General features: G+C 39.3%; 1 protein-coding gene across 7 annotated transcripts; it reads left to right on the top strand.

Moving 5' to 3' along the window:
- The first annotated feature begins 3,368 nt into the window (after positions 1–3,368).
- On the top strand, positions 3,369–19,446 carry LOC111670009 (GRAM domain-containing protein 2B). 7 transcript variants are annotated; one of them, XM_023426540.2, is made up of 13 exons: positions 3,369–3,549; positions 13,214–13,387; positions 14,109–14,172; positions 14,408–14,480; positions 14,577–14,680; positions 14,786–14,884; positions 15,118–15,189; positions 15,676–15,744; positions 15,896–15,995; positions 16,292–16,381; positions 16,683–16,782; positions 17,280–17,387; positions 18,041–19,446. In XM_023426540.2, the coding sequence occupies exons 1-13, from the start codon at positions 3,458–3,460 to the stop codon at positions 18,057–18,059; spliced, it is 1,164 nt and encodes a 387-aa protein (XP_023282308.1). In that variant the 5' UTR covers positions 3,369–3,457; the 3' UTR covers positions 18,060–19,446. The 7 variants fall into 7 exon arrangements, with proteins under 7 accessions (XP_023282308.1, XP_023282307.1, XP_023282306.1 ...); XM_023426539.2 differs by having other exon boundaries at positions 13,211–13,387; positions 15,899–15,995; XM_023426538.2 differs by having other exon boundaries at positions 13,211–13,387.
- Positions 19,447–19,647: the final 201 nt, after the last annotated feature.

Genomic DNA, 19,647 nt, shown 5'->3' with positions numbered 1-19,647 from the left:
GCAGCTGTCTCTGCGTCATAGCTTGCTTTTTCCAGGCCAAGGTGCTGCTAGCCTCCCAAGGTTGGAGTGTTTACTCCAGCAGCTAATAATAAGGATCTCTCTGGCAAAACTTTCCTTCTGCTACAGATAATAGGCAGTCCTCTGAGCAAAGGACATCTTCCTTACCCCCCCTTGCAGTGATAACCTCCATCTACATTTTTCAAAGCAAAAAGATGTATGAGTTAGGCAACATCAGAGATGACAGACAGGCTCTAGTTTCTCAGATGTGTAACTGACAACACAAATACAAATATTTCTTTGGCTGCTTGTTTCCCACTTCCAAAGGACATGATCTTAACATACAGCTGTCAGTTGTCTCGGGAGGTGAGATGACAGCAATTTCGTAAATCCTTTGCTTGCAAATTTAGTAGAAAACTGAAAGACAAAGTCCAAGCTGAAGGGATTAATGCATGTAAAACTTAAATTTTATATAAACAGTTCAAACAACAATGTAACATGCAGGATTCAAAACCACAACGGTCAGCACAACCTTCCTGACTCTACAGTGATTATGTAAGATAGAGAAGTACAAAACAAAATAATGAGAAACCAGTAAATGAAATCATACACATTTTTAAAATCTTCCCTTGTCATGTGAGTTCCAGCTCATTGGCTCTTAACACATGGAGTGTTTTTTGTTTTCGTTTTACTCAAGAACACTAAAGTCATTTACAAATATTGACCAGGTCAAGGGTGAGAAATTCAGGATTTCCTGATTCAGACTGTCAATATTAGCAAATAGTGTGGTCCTATAGGACTAATAGCATTTACTATAGCGACCAAGCATTTTTATTTATTATAATTCTTTATCTTCTTATTTGTTGTTTTTTTGTTTATGTGCAGTGATGGTTTGAAGGTAATAGTCATTTCAAATGTTTTTCTAATATACTCTTATACTCAATACTCTTATATACTATATAACCCCCTCTGTATTACAATTCACACACTTCACAAACATCCAGATGGCTAAGATATGGCCTAGAGATGCAATGTTTGTCTGCTGTGTGATATTGTGCAGGCTCCAAAATCGTCATTTAAAAATTTAGGAGGAGCCCCAATGCTAAATGATGGATCCCTTAACTGTATCTGTATCATAATGTGTTACCTTATCCAAAAATAATAGTTTCATATCTTTTCTGATGAATAGATATAGTTATTTCCAACAAGAATGCTGTTGACATAAACACAAAAGGCCACTCTACAAGACAGGGCCTCAAGGTCAGGTAGAAACAATATTATACATAGTTCATATTCCCAAACACATTTGGGATGAATCAAATTATCTCAAACCAACTAACACACTGTAAATCTTGAGTCCTTGGGTAGCTTCCCATTTTGCCCAATTATTAATCCTGCTTTCTCAGTGATGAATCAGCACAGAAAAGCCTGTTACTGCCTACACTCCATCAACACCCCCTTATTACATCACATACGTCCTTATGAAGCGTGATTTCCTCTTCTCTATCTGCTTTGTTTCCTGGCAGCGGAGACAGAAGGGAAGACCGGGGGCCGGCTGGTGTAGGCCAGATTGTGTGAGGGTGGTGTGTTTGCTGTGTCATGTGGCAATACACTGTCTCTTCTGTTCCTGGTGGCGTGGCGACGCCTGAGCTGCCTGGTGAGAAAAAAAGGCTTTCAATGCTGAGATTTGTGCACATTTCTCTAAACTTTTGCCAATGATTGGTTTTCTTTTCTCAATGTATTCAAGGTCTTTATCAATAGAGTGGCAAAACACTCTACTGATGAACTAAGAAAGCTGTATTGAAATCAGAGGGAATTTTGTAACTCACTGATTTGTCATGATGTGACGTATAAAATATGACATCCGGAAATTTTTTTGGGCAATTATTGTAATTGGCTCATTCCCCTTAACAATGTATTTCCAAAAATATCACTGTTAAAAAACATTAATTCTCAGAGTACAAATATTAGAGCAAATAAGAAAAGCAGATAAGCAGATGTTAATTTTTGATTTAAGTTGTTTCTCAAAAGTCTTTATATATTCAAGTTTGTAAAATTTTATCAGCCAATACAGAAACTTGTAGATGTTCAAATGAATTTCTGCCATAAAAATCATTAAGATAGATTATTCAGGTTAGGTATTTCAAGTTTTAGGGGGGGGGGGGGGGGGGGGGGGGGTGGCTCCTCACATAGAGGTGATGGTTCAAGGTGAGCAAGTACTTTAGCACAACTTGCTTAAGGACACTTCAGATAATCACTGTAATGGAAGGAGAGAGTGGGGGCTGGAGTACTGGGGGATTTAAGCTCAAACCCTGGCTTTTAACATGACAAGATTGTCACAATACACCACCTATTGAATTATATTGCATAAAAAAAAACACATAAGGTAGTCACAAGTAACGCACAAATCCTCTAGTGTGACTACAATGTGACTTCACTGACAGTTTAAACTTTGGTCTTATGGCCTTGGTCTGCTGATTATACAGTAGGTGTGTGACTTTGCCATTTGTTGCGGCAGTTGTTGCCTTTTTCCCCAATGAGTAGGAGGTGAGAGAATTGGCCCTTCAATTAGCTACATGCACAATTCTGGGCTGAAATAAAGTGTTTTGTGCTGTGGCATTAGGATAAAAACCCCCAACTTAGCAATTGACTTGCCTTCTGAGTCAGTTCCCTTCATGAGAATGGGAGCAAATGTCTACTGGTTTCCTTGCTCATTATGATTCATAAAACTAAAGTAATGTCACATTTTAACTGAATAGTTACTGCCAGCTTTTGTAGTCCATCAGATCAAAATACTCCATATTTGTTCTGAAACTGCTGTTAAGAAATCGTTATTTATTGTAGTTTAAAAAGCACAAATGCAGTATCTCTTTAACTCAAAATAGTAATATACCTTATATATCTAAACATTTCTGGTATTTACCCTCATACAGTGAAATTCAGCTTTCTATTGGTGGATGCAAAGCTGTATGTAAAATATTTCTAGTTACTGCCCCACCCTTGTGCACTGAACAGTTATCTTCTTTGTTACACGAGGCATGGTGTGATGTGGCACATGAAACACTGCTGTTCAATCACAATATGTATTCCCCATGTTGTTCACACGTGAAATCACACGTAAATTATTGATTATAAGGTCCACACTAGTGCTGTAATAACACAGGCCCTACCTTTATAGCTTTCAAGAAAGTGACAGCCCGACTACCATATTAGGCAATGGGCGGTCGTGAAAGGCAACTACCCCGTTCTGATTGGAGAACCCATCTGACATGACCGTTTTTTCTCAGGTCGTCGCCGACGCCGATTGGTTGGTTGACTTGGTCCGATTTAAGCTCATTATCTTAATCACCATAGATGAAGTGAGGAGAAAAAAAAAAAAGCAGAAGCCAAAACAAGAACGGTGGAGTTTGGCGTGGAGTGTCGTTTCAACACGAACCGACCACCACTGGCTGAGGGAAGAATGCTTGAAAACAAGAGAGAGAGATTGAAAACCTTCCTCAGGAAGATCGACGAGAAGGCCATTGTCAGAATCAAGCACTTCATGAAAGAGAGGTGAGCGAAATGAATGTGGCTAGCTGAACCGCTATTTGCCGGTGAGCATCATCAACAGGGTGGCTAACGGTTAGCATTTCTTTGCTGACAACAACCTATCCAATAAGATTCGATTGTATTATCTCATATTATAGTACTATTTATCACAGAGGTATGAACTGTGTTTTTACGAACTTAGTTTTACTGAAATGTATATACAAGGAGAATATTGCTTTTACTCTGTGTGTAGATAATGCTAGCAGGCTAGCGATCTGCTTGTTTAAAGACGTTGGCATTTAAAGTAACTTTAGCATTAGCTAACGTCATACTGTGCATTATCAGTTATAATCATTGTCATTGAAATTAAACATTAAAAACAGTCCTTGTTGGCCACTGTGTTAAATATATTCGACTGTTGTAAACGCTGGCAGTTGGGAGCATCTTTGTCCATTAGCACACCCATTAGTGGAGAATCTATGTGGTTTGTTAGCATAATCCCAACATTACGTCGTTAGTTTAGGTATTGACGGAGCTGTTGATGACCTAAGCACATGACACCCTTGATATCTTTAATGACAGACTTGGATAACCCAGGCAAAATGTTTTCCAGTGGTAAAATGTAATGATCTTTATGTGAAAAATAATCCCATGGATGAGGATTGTGAAGTCAATATATCTGTTATAAAATTTTTAGGCTTTTCTGTGAATTGTTTGTACAGACACAGAGCAGGGGATGGCATTTGTACTCCTTTATTTCTTTTATCCTGATGCTAATTTCCAGGAACTCAATGATTGACCCACATTAGCCCAACAAAGTGATGTGTTATGTGTGTTGTTTCTATCTAGTAGCTGGCTAATCCATTCCAGGCAGTGTAAATAAACACCATTACATGAGGAAGAGTGGTATAAAAAGAAAGCTAGTTCAGATCTGGTTGGTTCTTAATCTTGCATTTGCCTTCTACCTACAAATCATGACTCATGTGGGTCTATTTGCCATTACTATGTCACTGGATCATGGATGATCCAGTCCTGCTGAGATCCAGAGCAGAGCAGCCTGGCAGATATGCATTTATGCACAACCACATTCACTCGTACACTGTTTTGTGATTTGTGATTCTCTCTACCCACCAGGGAAACACACACATGTCATACATGGGTCAGGCAAGTCTACATTTTCTCAGAGAAGCCTATTTTTAGCTCCTGTGAGGCGACCACAGGTGGTACATGGTGTTATATAAAGGATTCCTGTATCTCACTGTTAGTACTCCCTGTCCTCTGAGCCTTGCCTTTCATTTTCCTCCCCATAGATAGCCACTTGCTGGGTGTCAAGAGCCCCGCCAATCAGACATAACCTGCTACTTATCAGCATAGCTGTGGTGTGTCTGTAGTGTGGAATGTGGGGTGATTATCTGTTTCCACAACACACACACATATATATATCTATACGAGTGTTGTGGCAGTGTCAGGCCTCTAAAAACGCAAACATCCAGCTAAAGTATTTTCATCCTCTCTATTTTCTTTTCAGTGCTTTCTTTGAGTAAATAAATCTCCTTATTGAAGATGAAAATATTCACTAAATGAAATGTGTTGCAGAGTAAAAAAAGTAGTTGAATGTAGCAAATGAGTGCACCACATGACTTTACACTGAACACATATTTGCTAGCTCATTGTAATTTGCTCTGCTTACAGGTTTGCAAGGCCTGCAGTCAGAGAAATATGAATTGCCTTGTTTAAGTAGGAAAGAACTTGGTATAGCTGCAAAGCTTTGTAAGATGGAGGAGCCTGGAATAGGCTGGGTGGGGCAGATTTGTAGGCGTCCTGTTGGCTCCAGGAAGATGCTCCCAGGACAGAACTTCCTTGCCGCTGTGGGCAGTGTAGACCATGTAGGTCTAAATTATGATATGGGCTGCAGGCGCAGAGGGAAAGCCCAAATTGGAGGATGAAAACCACATCGGCAGGACGTTTTATTGCTAAATGAAGGGTTGCATACTAACCAGCTGGTTTTGGTTGAACTTATCTGTTGCCTCTGTCAGACTGGTGCTAATGACTACTCCTCTGCCCTTGTCACAGAGCCAAGAAAAAAAGGCTATATTATTCTTGGCTGTTTCACCTTGGTACTCACAGCAGCCTGGCGAATTCCACTTTAAGTAGTTGGTATACATCCAATTTCAGATACATGAGGCTTTATGGAAGCTGATCTAAAAGTGTGAGTTAAAGCTTGACAGGTTCCTGCTCAGTTTTTTACAGTAGGATAAGGTTTGGTATGATGCCTTGCTGACAGAATGTGGCTTTGCTGGCCATAAAAGACTGGGCAAGTCAGCTTTTTTAATAGTAATCTTGATTTTGAGATAAACGTAGTCCTTGAAAAAGTGGCAACACAGGCCTTGACATCATTTTGTCAAGGTAGGATGCTCATCGGAGGCTGGAGTGTCTGTAGGAGAAATAGCAACAATAAAAAAACTGCAGTCCACTCCTCAGAAAAAGTTTTCACCCTCGGGAGAGTTTTTCCCCTTTACCACTTTATTTCTACCATCCATACAATGCATTAGCCAATTTTTTTTTCTTGCATGAAGAGTGCAGTGGACTTTTTTTTAACACTTTCCTAGCTCAGTAAAAAAAAAAAAAAAAAACTTTAATTTATCCAGACCTGTGATATCTGAATGACTTAATTAATTGAATTGACATGAGCAAATTATGTTATTCTCATGGTCAGGAGGTATACAGCAGGTAGTTACTAATCAATGAAATCACCTGCTGTCACATAGATGAACCCTCCTGCTTATTCAAGATATTTTAGATTTTAAGATGGTGTGTTAGCTGAGAACTGGCTTTTACCAGGTAACAAGTGAATGTGCACTTAATTTTGGACTCAAAATGATTTTGGCACATGTAATAGTTTTGGATTCCTCAGCTAGGAAACCTGCTGTTCTGAGGAGCTGAGATAAACAAATTTTACTGTAGATTAAATCCAAGCCCTGTTTGTGTATAGTAGAATGGCCTACTTTCACTTCGAATGATTTTAAAGTCAGGTGGGATTTTCCAGCCACCACCACACCACATCACCCCCCCTTGCTCACATGCCTGGTTGCTGAGAGTGCTCTGTCGCCTTAAAGAAAGACCCTTTCTGTGTCTGTGCCCAGTTAGCACAGAGGAAGTGGAGGGAGATGTTGCGTGCACAGGGCCGCATGACTTCCCACTCGCACACATATTCTATTACACATGCACACAGACACACTCTCTGTTCCATTTGGCATAAATACACTCACACACACACAGAGTTTCCTTGCAGACTTGAGCCCTGGCAGGGTGCCGCAGACTGCATGTTATTTTGCCATGACCACTGGCTATTTTCCCTGCCCATCCTGAATGCTATGTTGAAGCTCACATGCACATACATACACAAACTAATTTCAGTCCAATCCAGTATAATATTTTGGGTTGTCTTTAATCTTCTTATTGCCTTTTTTTTTAATCGTGTTGTTCTTGTTTCTGGTTATGAATCAAACTTAGCTGTCACAGACCCATAACCCTGCTGAACAGCAAAATTAGTTTTAATTGTTGTGGAACACTGTCCTAAAACTGGATTATCACACATTAAAACTCCCAGATCATGTGAGTGGTGATGAAAGCAGTGCTCTGGTTTAGTTAGTAGGCTTTAACATTTTAACTGTCCCATTTGGCTCAATAAAGCACAGCTGCAACAATCTGTTGTGTTGCTTTGGAATAAACTGTTTTTGATTGGATGATGGGGAATCAGCAGTTCACGTGACAAAAATTATCCCCAGCTCTCCAGAAGATGGTGCTCTCACACTGTCTGGTTCTGCTTGTTCTCAGCTGATCTCGGAGGGATTTCATGGATATAAAACTTTTTGTCAGCTCACATGTGAACTTGGTGCTCATGCTACAGCACTTGCATTGGCTGTGGGAAAGCTTTCAAACAAGAGTTCTATACAGAAGCAGTCTTGTCTTAAGGGTGCTAGAGCAGCAGACTAGCTGACGTACGGCTGACGTCTGCAGCAGGACTCCTGGGATAATCTGTCTCATCTCGGGACAGGAAATGAAAGCATCATAACTCTTTACCCCCAGGAGTTCTTTTGCCAGCTGGAATGTTTTGTGCAAGAGATATCAGCCCCCACCTCAGTCAAAGCTAGTTTCCAGTCAATTTAAACAGTCAGTCATCTTTTGTGAATCCAGTGTAGGTTAAATGTTTAACTTTACTAGTGGTATTTTTATAATGGTCATCATTCAGTCTAAAAGGGCATTTTCTACCCTGTTATACCCCATCATACAACAGCAGCAATTCAGTTTATTGTTAGTACTGCAGAAAATATTCCATCTAACTGTCAGTAAGCATTTTTGCATGTTAATACTCTAAGTTTAGAAGAGTAACTTAAGTATGAGTGTACTCTGACCTTTGCAGCTCTAAGATGAACATGGCTATCGTGAGAAGTACCTCCTCAGAAGCCTTGTGCAAGTCTTATCTGTAGATAAAACATAGAGCAACAAATGCAAGTTGGAATTGCTTATACACTATGTACACAGGTATTGTGTAACGTGAATGACTAAGTGTCTCCTTTTGTCCAGTTGGCAGCATTATGATGCAAATATGTTCTGTGTACAATGTGTTAAGCAATATCTACATTTTTAAGACTGTTAAATGTCACAGGGATAAACTAATATTTTAAGGAATTAAATAGACTTTTGGCAGATCTCTAGTTGTCAGCGTTTTACAGCTTTTAAGTTGCTTGAGTAAGATGATTGTTGGGGAATGTTTACAGTCCATAAGGAGACTTGGATTACTTCCTAAATCAGTGGCCCATTGCTCAGTATAACCTTTGACATCAATGGATAGCCTTTAATTCAACATGGATCATTTATATTGTTGGTACTCAGTACATATGTGTCGTCTTAATTTGCAGAAGTTCCACTGTTGGGCTCAAGGACTCTGAGAGGCCACATGTCTATAGCAAGGATCAAACCTGTGCCGTTTCTGATTATGACCTATTTAACACAGCCATACCATAGTGTTCATCCCGGAGCTCGACACCAAGATGTTTACACTGAAAACATGGCAGGTGGTGGATAGACGGGAGACATAAGGATTGATATATGGTGGCTAAATTAAGACTGATGTCACAAGTGCAGTTGGACTTTGTCTGTGTGAGTTTCCTGGATGGTGGTGTCATAGGTATAGAAATAGTCTTTCTTTCTCTCCAGCCAAATACAAATGTCCTTGTGTGATGGCTCCATTTGCATCCTCTACAAAGACTAAGCTAACTGTTGTCATGCACATTACTCTGGCTGCTTTTAAAGCCATCTCCTTGTTGTCATTGAGAACAGGCTATTGAATGTTATTGTTAGGCCGTCTGAACTGAGAATAACCTAGCAATGTTTCTGTCACCCCCCACATTTTCACCATCTACTTTCCCACTGTTACCTGTTTCCACGACAACACATTGTTAGACGGACTTAGAAAGGACAAAGCTGGGGATCTTTTCACTGTGTTCTTTCTTTTTCTCTTTCCTGCTGTGTATTCCTGGTTCTGGCTCTGTCTTCACATTGAGCTCTTTGCACTCCAAACCGTTGCAGTAAAACAGACCTTTACACCCTTTCGATTTGGCTTGAATGCTCAGGGTCTAAGTGCACTTTTGCTACCATACTCTGTCATTCAGCTGCATCGACCAGTGGTGGCTAAAATCTGTCAGACTGTAGAAGACAAGAAGGGAAAACTTAGTTGGTCATGGAGAGAAGGAAAGGTTTTTTGAATCCACATGATCATTGTGAGGATCTGGGAAGGTAAGTCAAGATAATGCCTTTTTCCCCACCAACCTGCAGGAAAGACTGTTGAGTTTGTAAAACTTTTTTGTCATACGTCTATCATGTGGTCACCGCTCTAATATCTGTGCTTCAAATAATTTTTTGTGATCAACAGCCCATTTCCCTGAAAAAGTTTTTCTCAATAGATCCACTGTAAACCCAGGAAAACATGTTAGCATAGCAGTGGTCACAGATCTGAGCTAATGACCATCAAGACTGTGATGAAGTGATTTATCTGGTCCCCTTAGATAATACTAGAACAAATGCAGACGGATCAAACTGTAATATATTTGACAGTAATCTTTATTTCACAGAACATGTCATCATGTGAGTTTGCTTTTTGTGCTGTAGTTTTCCACCCCTGAGACAAACTGTACTTTGGAGGGAATCCAGATAAATATACGCCTATAACTTTGTGCATTTCCATTTTAATCTGCTGCTGCAGAGAATTAGATATGCCTATGCTTGTTTTGAAATGTCAGGCGGGGTGCTAAAACTAGGCCCAGCATTGATTTTTGTCAGGCTGTATGACACAGTGGTCCAATAAGGAAGTAGGTCAGAAGTCAAGGCCTTTGTCCATGACCATTATACACCAATATCAAGTCAGCCGCCTCCTGCTTTATAGCGCTCATCAAGCAACACCACTTTCATGCAGTACATAAGTTGTCACTATAAGAGTTAGACGTCATGCTGCAAATGTTTGTCGACTTTTTTTTTTTTTTTTTTTTTTAAACTCTCGTTACTATCACACACCTGTTCATGTGTCATGGCTTTGGCCTTGAACATTTATAGCTGACTCTGTTTCCTTGATTGAGACAGACTTGATAATCTTGGCATGAGATGTACTTTTCACACGAACTTGAGTGTTTCACTGACAGATATTAGATTTCCGGGAGATTTTTTTTCCTTCCTCATGTCCGCATGCCATGTTTCTGGAGATTCAACATGCCAGTATAATGACAAAAGCAATATTTCCTGGAAACTCTGCAATAAACATTATCCAGAGTAGAATTTGGTGGGTAGCTACAGACTGTGTAAACTAACATTAACTGCAGAGGCGTGATGTAAATGAGGTGTACAGATAATTTTCATCTAGGGTTCTGTGGTCAAGGTAATACAGGAACATTATCTGCAAGAAATTCCATTTTCTAAACTTCTAATATTTGTGGGGAAATTTCAGCCCTTCACTTGAAGTTTTGAATTTGCTGTGTGCGTTTGTAAATAGTGTCTCAATAGAGTGTTACAGGAAGCAGCTTCAGTATGACCTTGTTAATGGTAACAGTTCAACTGCAGTACAGACAGGAAGTTGTTGAGAAATTCAAACAGCTCATAGCCTTTGAATACTGCTTTTATTGCATTGCTGCTTGAACCCCCCCTGCCTTCTGTAAATAGTTCAGTTGAGCATACATTAACACACAACGGTTTCAGCTATAATTATGATATTGTTTTGAAAGTGTATAAACACCAGTCACAGTAGCTTATTGGCTGCCAAATTTACTAGCTGCTTATGTTATTTATAAGCATTCATATTTTAGTAATATAGTAAAGGACATCTTTTACAAAGGTGTTACCTGCTCAAGCTTCTGGAGTTGAGAAAATTACAAGCTGCAACTACAATAGACCTACCACACTGGGTTTTATTTAACATGGTTTATAACTCAACATTCAGAAACAGGCTTAAGCTTTAATGACACTTTAGAATGGAAAAAGATCCCACTGCACAGACAGGAAAGCATTTCTTGAATGGTATTTAAGATCTCTATGTGCTGTTAGCATTTATCATTACCCTTACCCCGCACTTAGACATTCGAGACTAATTGCAAGGTAAACATCTCGTTGAAGCTGCACTTCATGTTCTTCTCCCTGACCTTTACCCCAATTACTCAGATGACGAGACAAAGAAATTGTTCAGTTATGAGACGGGTTACTGACAGGGTAAAAGAAAGTAACACAAGTTCCTCCATCAAGAATCCTTTCTGAAAATGTTTATTTTGTCCAGGACTTAAGCAGTGCAACACACTATGTACTGTGAGTAGTATTTATTTTAATGAGATGGTATGTGTTGCCTTTTTCAAATGTCTGACTTCCTGTATAGCAGTTAGTTGAAGAAGGACTTTTACGGTTATGGTGTGTTGTTTTTCTGTTTCCTTGGTTAGATTCTTTGACTGAATAGAAACATGGATAATTCACCACTCCTAGATCGGTGTAGACGGGCCAGTCTGAGCACCTCACAAGTATTTTACTTTCTCATTCGCACACAGAGCTGTTTTGAAAAGTCTCTGATCCTGCTTTGGCCTAAATCCCAAAAAGACAAAATTTTGATATTGGAAAAAGTCTGACAGTGGAAGATTTTATGAGATGGGCCTTGTTTTTCTTAAACATGTCTGTGCATGTGTTGCGCCCCGCTGCCTGTTAGGCCCTTTCATGCTTGTTCGGCTCTGGGGGAGTGGTTGAGTTTGACGTCAGCCACTACGGAGTGTCACACCATTCTCAACACAAAGTGGCTTCCTCTTTACAAGCACATTCATACAGCAACACAGCAGCAGTTTTTGTTTTTTTTTCTGGCAGGATGTTGCGAAGGACACTGACTTAACTCGCACAAAAACTCATCTTGGACTTCTCATTTAGAACATTAAATCTTTTTACAGGTGGCATATTGGTGTTCTTTATTTTTATCATTTCTCAGCTTTAATTGTGTAAAGCCATTGTTTATAGCATATAGAGAAAAGAGCGGGTTTTTTTTTGTTATTTTTCCTTTAAGGAAAGGAAATGCCTACTGTCAGTAGGTATATGAGTTTTCGTTCATCAAAGCGACTTAAATTGATCAGGTAAGGTGGCCTTTGTTGTTTGTCTTTATGAGTTTTGTGAAGCTTAAGGTTTTTTTTTTAATAGTTTTTTTCTTTTAGTTGTTTTGTTTGTTTTTTTTTTACTGGATGGAGGCTTTACGCAATCACTCAGCTTGTCTTGTGTAGTCTCATGGTTTGTGTCCTGTATCGTCTTTGTTAACATAAATCACAAGTTTAGATTTCTAGCAATAGAAATCAGCTGACTGTAGTCTTTCACTACATTTGTGGCTCATTTGTTCCTGGTCAAGGACGGGCCATGGCCTTTGAAGAGCACATTGGCTATAGTAAACCCTGCGATCCTTTTACGGGACTGTTTTTTACACTTTTTTTTTTTTTTTTTTAAATGGCATGTTTGTAGATGCTTGCCAGTTTAAGCGCATGAGTATATGTCAAACAACTTGTAAAGAAGCCTGGAGATGTAATTGTCCAGTCATAGCCTGAACCCTGATGCAACACATATCAATAAAACTTTGTGACTTGGAAAAGGTTAACCTTTCCCAGCACATCATAAAGATAAGGCCATTCATCTCCGCAATATCAGTCCAGTCATCACAAAGCCTTTTATATTTGTAAAAATGGAGTGATTTGGTTAATGAATAAGACCTCGAAACAATGATTGTAGATGTGTGCTGTTGAGCATTTAACGTGGGTGCTAGATGACAACACTCAAAAGTACAGGAGATTGTTAAAGGCGTCTTTGCAGAGACTTATAAATGTAAGAACATTTGGTGGGTGTTCATTTCCCACCACCTATTCATTATATGTGGTTGAGGTTTTAGCTTACTGTGAAATGCTTGTGTATTCTAAACATACTTTGCACTGTGTCATGAAAACAATATTCTACCGAGATGGAGAGTTTGTACGTTTTGTCTTAATTCTGTCTGCAATAACTCCCCCAGGAAAAATACCACATGCTCACTGCATACGCAAATGAAAGGGATTTCACAGTAACAAAAATAATTGGCATGTGACTAAATCTGTGTTTTTTTGTTGTTTTTTTTGTTTCCCCCCATGTTCAGCAGCTACCCAGTAGACAGCAGTGGTGGCGGGCTGCCAGAAAAAGTGAAGAAAAGCAGGAGCAGCTTAAGCAATGGCAGCATCAAGAAGGTGGAGACCAGGAAAGCCTTGAGCCTGGAAGCAGCCCAAATCGAGATCCAGCAACAGCACAAAACCCTCACCAGACAAGTAGCCATCAGGTAGGACTGATGGATGCCACAAAATATCATAAGATGTTTGTTAGTTGCATCACCTGACAACATGCTGGCGTTCCAACCTATGAGTACACAGCCATACATACCACAGTACATACCATTCTCATGCTGTTGCAGGAGGTAATACTCCACGCACACATCTACAGAAGTCCCAGAATTTTGCACCATCATAATAAGCCCCTTCTTGTTAAACATAGTTATATGTTTATATTTTCATATATATGATATATGTTTTTTTAATTCATTTAAATCCCCTAAGAATGCATAAAATCACACATTTGATGTAGTTGAGACTTGCAGCTATTCTGAACATGCATCACAAGACCTGACCCAGCTCTCAGCTGTTCAGTCATGACACACACGTGACTGCATAGCCGTTGTAGCCTGACTATTTTTCTCACATGATTCAGTGATGCAGTGTTTGAGATTTGTTGGGATGAAGAGCGATTTTCTCTTCTCTTCATCCACAGAGCACTCACTTTTTTTTTTTTTTTACTGTCTAAACATTCGTCTGTTTTCTCATGTTACTGAAACCTTATCCATTTTTAGCAACTATAGTGGTTTTCTTGCAAGAACATTGCTGCATGAAAGTGATAAAAATATATTTCTACTGCATGTTCGTGTCTCTGTTACCTCACATCAACATGATTCTTCTGAAACCACAGACCTCTTTTTAAACTGACAGCTGTGCCTTTTCTCTGTGCAGGTCGCAGACGTTCGATGTTGACAGCAGAGGCTTTGAGAAGACAGAAGGCCCAAGCACACAAAGTGTAAGTCCATAATTTTTAATTTAAACATTCAAAGAAATAGATTATTATACTTCAGGTGGAAGTACAAACCTGTGTGGTACTTTAAATGTACCATAATCAGTCAGTCAGTGTTGTTTGGTGAATGGGTGCAAGGCCTCAAACTAGACTAGTGCATTTATTGACACCTGAAGTGTCTTAATTTTTTCCTTTTTAATTGTGTTTTTAATTAATTAAATTTTTTTTAAACCTTTTTTAGAGTTTCATAAAGCACAACAAGACATTCCACAAGTTGTTTCCAGACATTCCTCAGAGTGAAGACTTGATACATGGTAAGTAAATGAAAACGAAAGAGAGATTCAGTGGCTGAATGAATGAATGAATGAATCATGTAAAACTTAAGTGTTTGTTCTCCCCTCCTCTCCCAGCATACATCTGTGCGCTGCAGAAGGAAGTGCCCTACCATGGTCGGCTGTACATCACAGACACCCATGCCTGTTTCTACTCTTCAGTCTTACTCAAGGACACTAAGGTAGACAGCGCCTCAGCCCTTTCCCCTCATTCCTTTTGGCTTAATGTTTGATTTGACTGGTTTCTAAGTCTGGTCTTTTCTATGTGTGGCTGTGTGCTCTTACAGGTAGTGATTCCAGTTTCCTGCATTCACATTGTGAAGAAGCAGAACACAGCTTTGCTTGTGCCCAACGCCTTGTCGATCCGCACCACAGAAGGAGACAAGGTAGGTTTCTCACCTCAGTTTCACACAATCCTTAATTCATGCTTGGTGTAGTTTGTTTAATAATTAGAGACGTTCAAAATCAAGTGTAGGCCATGCTCAACCACACTGGGCTCTGCTTTAAATTTTATCTAATCAATGACTGACTGTATTTTATGTTTCAAGTATGCCAGCAGGGCAGATGGCTAATATTCCCGCTTATTTTTCTCTTCTTTTTATTCCCTCTCATTGTTCAGTTCCTGTTTGTGTCACTGCGGAACAGAGAATCATGTTATCAGCTGCTGCGTTCAGTCTCTCCTCAGATAGAGGTGGGTGGCTCAGTTCAAATGTCCTCAAAAATTCAAGAGTTCAAAAGTTCTGCTAAGATAAAATGTGGTACCTCTGTTGGGGAAAGTGTACATGATACTTACACGTCACAATCAGATTGTAAGCTTATGATAAGTGTTGATGCAACTGTATTGTATTACAAAGAGTATGAAGTACCTTGCTAAAAATCCTTAGTTGTGACTGTGAAAGTATTACAACACTGTGCACATTTTCTCATTATAAAATCTCAAGTTTAGTAAAATGAACGAGAAAAAATGCAATTTTATGACGGGGAGCAGAAACTTTAATGTTGTAACCCTGTTGCACATCTCTCAACAATTTATTTATACATTACCTAAATGCACAGTTTTAGAGCAAGTGGACTATCAAATCCATTTGTCAGAACGAACATCATAATAAGCAAGTCAAAATGACTGATAAAATGTCATTTTGGATACACTCGATCTAAACAATTCTTTCTGTTACAGGATGGTAGCACAAATAGTAGCCCGGTCTTCTCCTCAGCCGAGAACAGCTTTGATAAGAGCAAACTTGTGGTAAGAGACCTTTTTCTCCGTTTTTAAAAATGTAAAATATTTTATTTATTGTTGGTGTGCATAGGGGAATACTTGTATGAGAAGCCAAGTGACCAGAAACCTTGATTTTCTGTCTTTGAAGTTTTTGTAACGGCATTCCTTCATCTCTCAGCAGAACTCCAGCCAGTCCAGTCTGGACGACAGCTTCGACCAGTTCGACGGCTCTGAATCTCAATCTTTACAGGACCAGCCTCTGCATAGACCACACAGAGGTGAGAGGTCAACACCAATCCTCAATCCTTTACATTGCATGTAAATTCTTAGCAGCAAACAGTTAATGTGATAAATGTTTCATGAACCTCGAATGAGCATAGAGAAACATTAATGAATAACATTTGTCTGATCCTCAACTGACAGCCGCTATGCATAGATGGACAAAAAAACTGTTGACAGTTTGTTTTGGTGCTGTTATCTCATGTTGTCATTTGTGTTCTAGCCAGTACACATGCAAAGTCCAAAGTTGTAGGCTGACACTGATTTCTTTTTCTCCGTCTCTCTTCTTCAACAGAGGCAGTGCCTAATTGTAATAGCTCGCCTTTCAGGAGCCTGCACATGCAGCAGAGTGATAGCTCGTCTTCAGAGGAGCTGTCTGCTTCAGGTAATACACACACATGCACACAAACGTACATGGGGTTTCATTGGTTACCATCATTTTAAGCACTTATGGGCGATATAAAGTAGTATTTGTTTAATTCCTAAATCGGCAGACACCGAGAAATACAAGTTTTTAAATTGTTACTTGGAAGACATCTACTACTTTGATTGTAATAAATGTTCTGTTTGCCCATAGCGTCATTTTACACCTTAATACTGTAGATCAATGAAAACTTAGGTGAAATATATGGTACAACTTGGAACCTTGACTCATGCTGTGCTTACATTTCTTTTTCCTGGTACAGGTGGATCGTGGGTTTGGAATGTGACAGAAAAGGCTAAGTCCATGCTGGTTCAGAGAGAAACCAGCACCCTCAACACTCTACTCTTCATTTACTTGATTTTGTAAGTAGCATCCTCTTCTTCTTCCTCCGTCTGTTGTTTTTTTTTTCAGTAACTCTCCCTTCTATCTATCTCCAGTGCCTTATCTTCCTATGTGCTAAATCTAAATCTGCTTCTAACTCTCGAAGTTGCACTCCTTAGAGGAAATGTTTAGGAATTTCAGAAACCTGTCCTGGTAGTTAGCATTCTTGTTGTGTTTCATTCCATAATAGGAAATTCAGGCTTGCCAAGTTTAACTTAAGAAAACTAACTTGAAACTTAAAAACTTTATTTTAAGCAAGTAAAATTAAGCCAATGACCCTTTTCTGCCTTTTATCTGCAGTGCAGTTTATTCATAGACAAGTGTGATATACAGTTCTTTTAGTGCCAGCTAAAAGAACTAGAAAAATATTATTTTAAGAAAGTGTTTCTATGCAAGTGTTTAGCTGATATCGTTAACCTTTGTCACAGTTAATAAAAAGGCAAAAAATGTGACCTGTCATATATTTTGTTTGTTTCAGGGTTGTGCTGCTGCTGCTGTCTTCAGGCTACATTGGTTTGCGTATCGTGGCTCTGGAGGAACAGCTGACATCCCTTGGGGCTCTGCCTGAGTTCACTTTACAGAGCGGGTAAGAAGTCTTTCTCTTTCGATTTGAGTCTTTTATTGTCCATGGCCGTCTTTCTCTGAGCATAATCTTAGATAATATAGCCCTATTAATAGGGTGTATGCCAAAGAGATGGAAAAGTTTGACTTGGCAGTGCACACAGTGTCTACCCAGTACAGCAGTGCTGCCTCACAACTACTCTGTGCCATTGAAGACACATTCAGAAAAATCTGCCTTATTTGTGCTCTTATTTTCACAAGGCTATAGAAATTAAAATATCCTGTTCATCTTTACAATGAGACTCATCAGGTAGTGGTTTTCATAAGTACAGTCACCCTGACACGAGATGTTGAGCGGCTTGAGGAAGAAAATGTTTCATTAATACTTTATCTTAATTGTCATCACTCTAAAAAGTTTAAATTGAAATGGACATTAAGTGGTTTCATTTTGATAGGAATATTTTGTGTTAGTTAGATGTGTTTGCAGAGTGTATTTATCTCATTAATTTTGAGTTTACTCTGTTGTTAGCTGTGTTGTATTTCAAGGAAACTGAGGGAAAATAATTCCTCAAACAGGTGTGGCCTTATTGCCAAGTAACTAAATACCAGAGTATTGTTAGGTGTGTATTTACTGTTGATAATGCCACTCTTAACTATTTCCCTCTGGTCTTTTCATAGGTACCGCCAAGACACATAACACTCGGTGACTAAAGGAGAGATTGGTTGACCTGTGACTGAAGGATTATTTTAGCCTCTTCCCAGCAGAACCCAGTGGAGAACTTGTGTACTCAGACTGTGCTGCCAATGTGGCCTGTGCTGTTGGCTTGAGGACGAGTGGCCAACCTGTGCAATTTCAAAGACAACTTGTAAACTTGAAGGGCTATACTTCCTCCTAGTGCAGTAAACAAAAGGACATGCCACGACTTAGTCGCACAGAGCCGAGCCAAAATGCAAACATACTGCCTGGTTGCAGTGTGTCTGTCATTCAAACCAAAGCCAAACGGCTCTAATTTAGCACGGTGCCACACTAGCCAAGGTGATGGGCACTTTCCTGACAGAAACTGTTCCACATCTGTGAATTTATGTTACCCATTGTCCTTCATTCATTCTCTTCTCCATGAGCATGCAGTCTGAACAGGGCTATACCAATCAGCATTAGCCTGCTATAGTGCTATGCATAGCCAAAGATGCACACAGTGCACGTCTATTGCATGAGTGCACGGAGATGACTTTTAATTGATTTTCTATCTCTTATTTACCCTTCCATCTATCAACAGTATATACAAATCTGTCTCTCTGTTTGACTTCAGTAACCTTTGGGTACTTCTCTTTTTAATGGCTCTTATCTTCCTAATCAGCTGTGGGTTGAAATGATGATAGCTGAATTCAGATCAACCTATGGAGGCTTGAAACTCTCCTGATGGTCGTATCCTTTCTCTCTTTCTCCAATCAGCAATGATTGCAGTACTACTTTCCTCTTACTTTGGCATGATTTAAACTTGTTTAATGATCAATGCTCAGAGGTTATTCTTTCTCCAGTCTCTACTGGATGAATGCATCATCAATGCACAAATATTTAGTACAATAGGATATGAGGAGGTAGTCTCAGAGGTATTCATTTGTTTTTGTGTACGGCTTTTCTATGACTTTGGTCTTGAAAAGTAGACTTATAATCTGTCTGGTTCAGATGTCTGTCGATGTTCTGTTTTTATACCGGGAAAAAATGACCACGTTGTGTTAAAGTACAAACATCTCTTTCACGGGCCTCTTGAGGACCAAGTGGCATTTCTAGAACTTTCAGGTTATTTAACGTAGCACCAATAATTTATTTCTAATGTTCATGCACGTGTCTGCAAAATCGACACTTAACTGATACTGTATATGCATTCTCGCTCTTTATCACCCAGAGAGGAGAGTATGCAACCACACTTGCTGTAAGGTCCAAGTTTTCATCAGCAAAACAAGTGGTCCCAGAAAGAAATTTCAATATGCAACAAATTATTATTATTATTATGCATGACAAAATGTAATTTATCTTTGTGTGCTGTTTTTTAATTGGAGCTTGATGTTTTGGGGGTAAACAATTGTAGAAGAAGAAGAAGAAGGAAAAAAAACAAACAAAGATGTGAGGTGAAAGGAACAGCTCAAGTGAGCGACCGCACTTTAAAAAATGTGTTGTGCCTGTCACAATCCATGACCCCAGTGTTCGGATCGAGAAGAAATGGCAAAGCTGGTGTTCTGTGGTATCTGATGGTGCTAAGACCTCTTTTTTTTTTTTTTTTTTT

This window comes from Seriola lalandi, unplaced genomic scaffold (genome assembly GCF_002814215.2).
Source record: "Seriola lalandi dorsalis isolate HSWRI2012SDOR001 ecotype SW California unplaced genomic scaffold, Sedor1 jcf7180002054829, whole genome shotgun sequence".
NCBI classification, from domain to species: domain Eukaryota; kingdom Metazoa; phylum Chordata; class Actinopteri; order Carangiformes; family Carangidae; genus Seriola; species Seriola lalandi.
The sequence above is the reverse complement of the archived record's forward strand: the minus strand, read 5'-3'. Positions and strand labels throughout refer to the sequence as shown.

Bases quoted from the DNA above. Each gene is read 5' to 3' on its own strand.
- LOC111670009 (XM_023426538.2), top strand. From the start codon at position 3,458: ATGCTTGAAAACAAGAGAGAGAGATTGAAAACCTTCCTCAGGAAGATC. The intron at 14,481-14,576 runs GTAAGTAAATGA...CTCCTCTCCCAG, and splicing joins GAGTGAAGACTTGATACATG to CATACATCTGTGCGCTGCAG. The intron at 15,190-15,675 runs GTGGGTGGCTCA...TTTCTGTTACAG, and splicing joins CAGTCTCTCCTCAGATAGAG to GATGGTAGCACAAATAGTAG.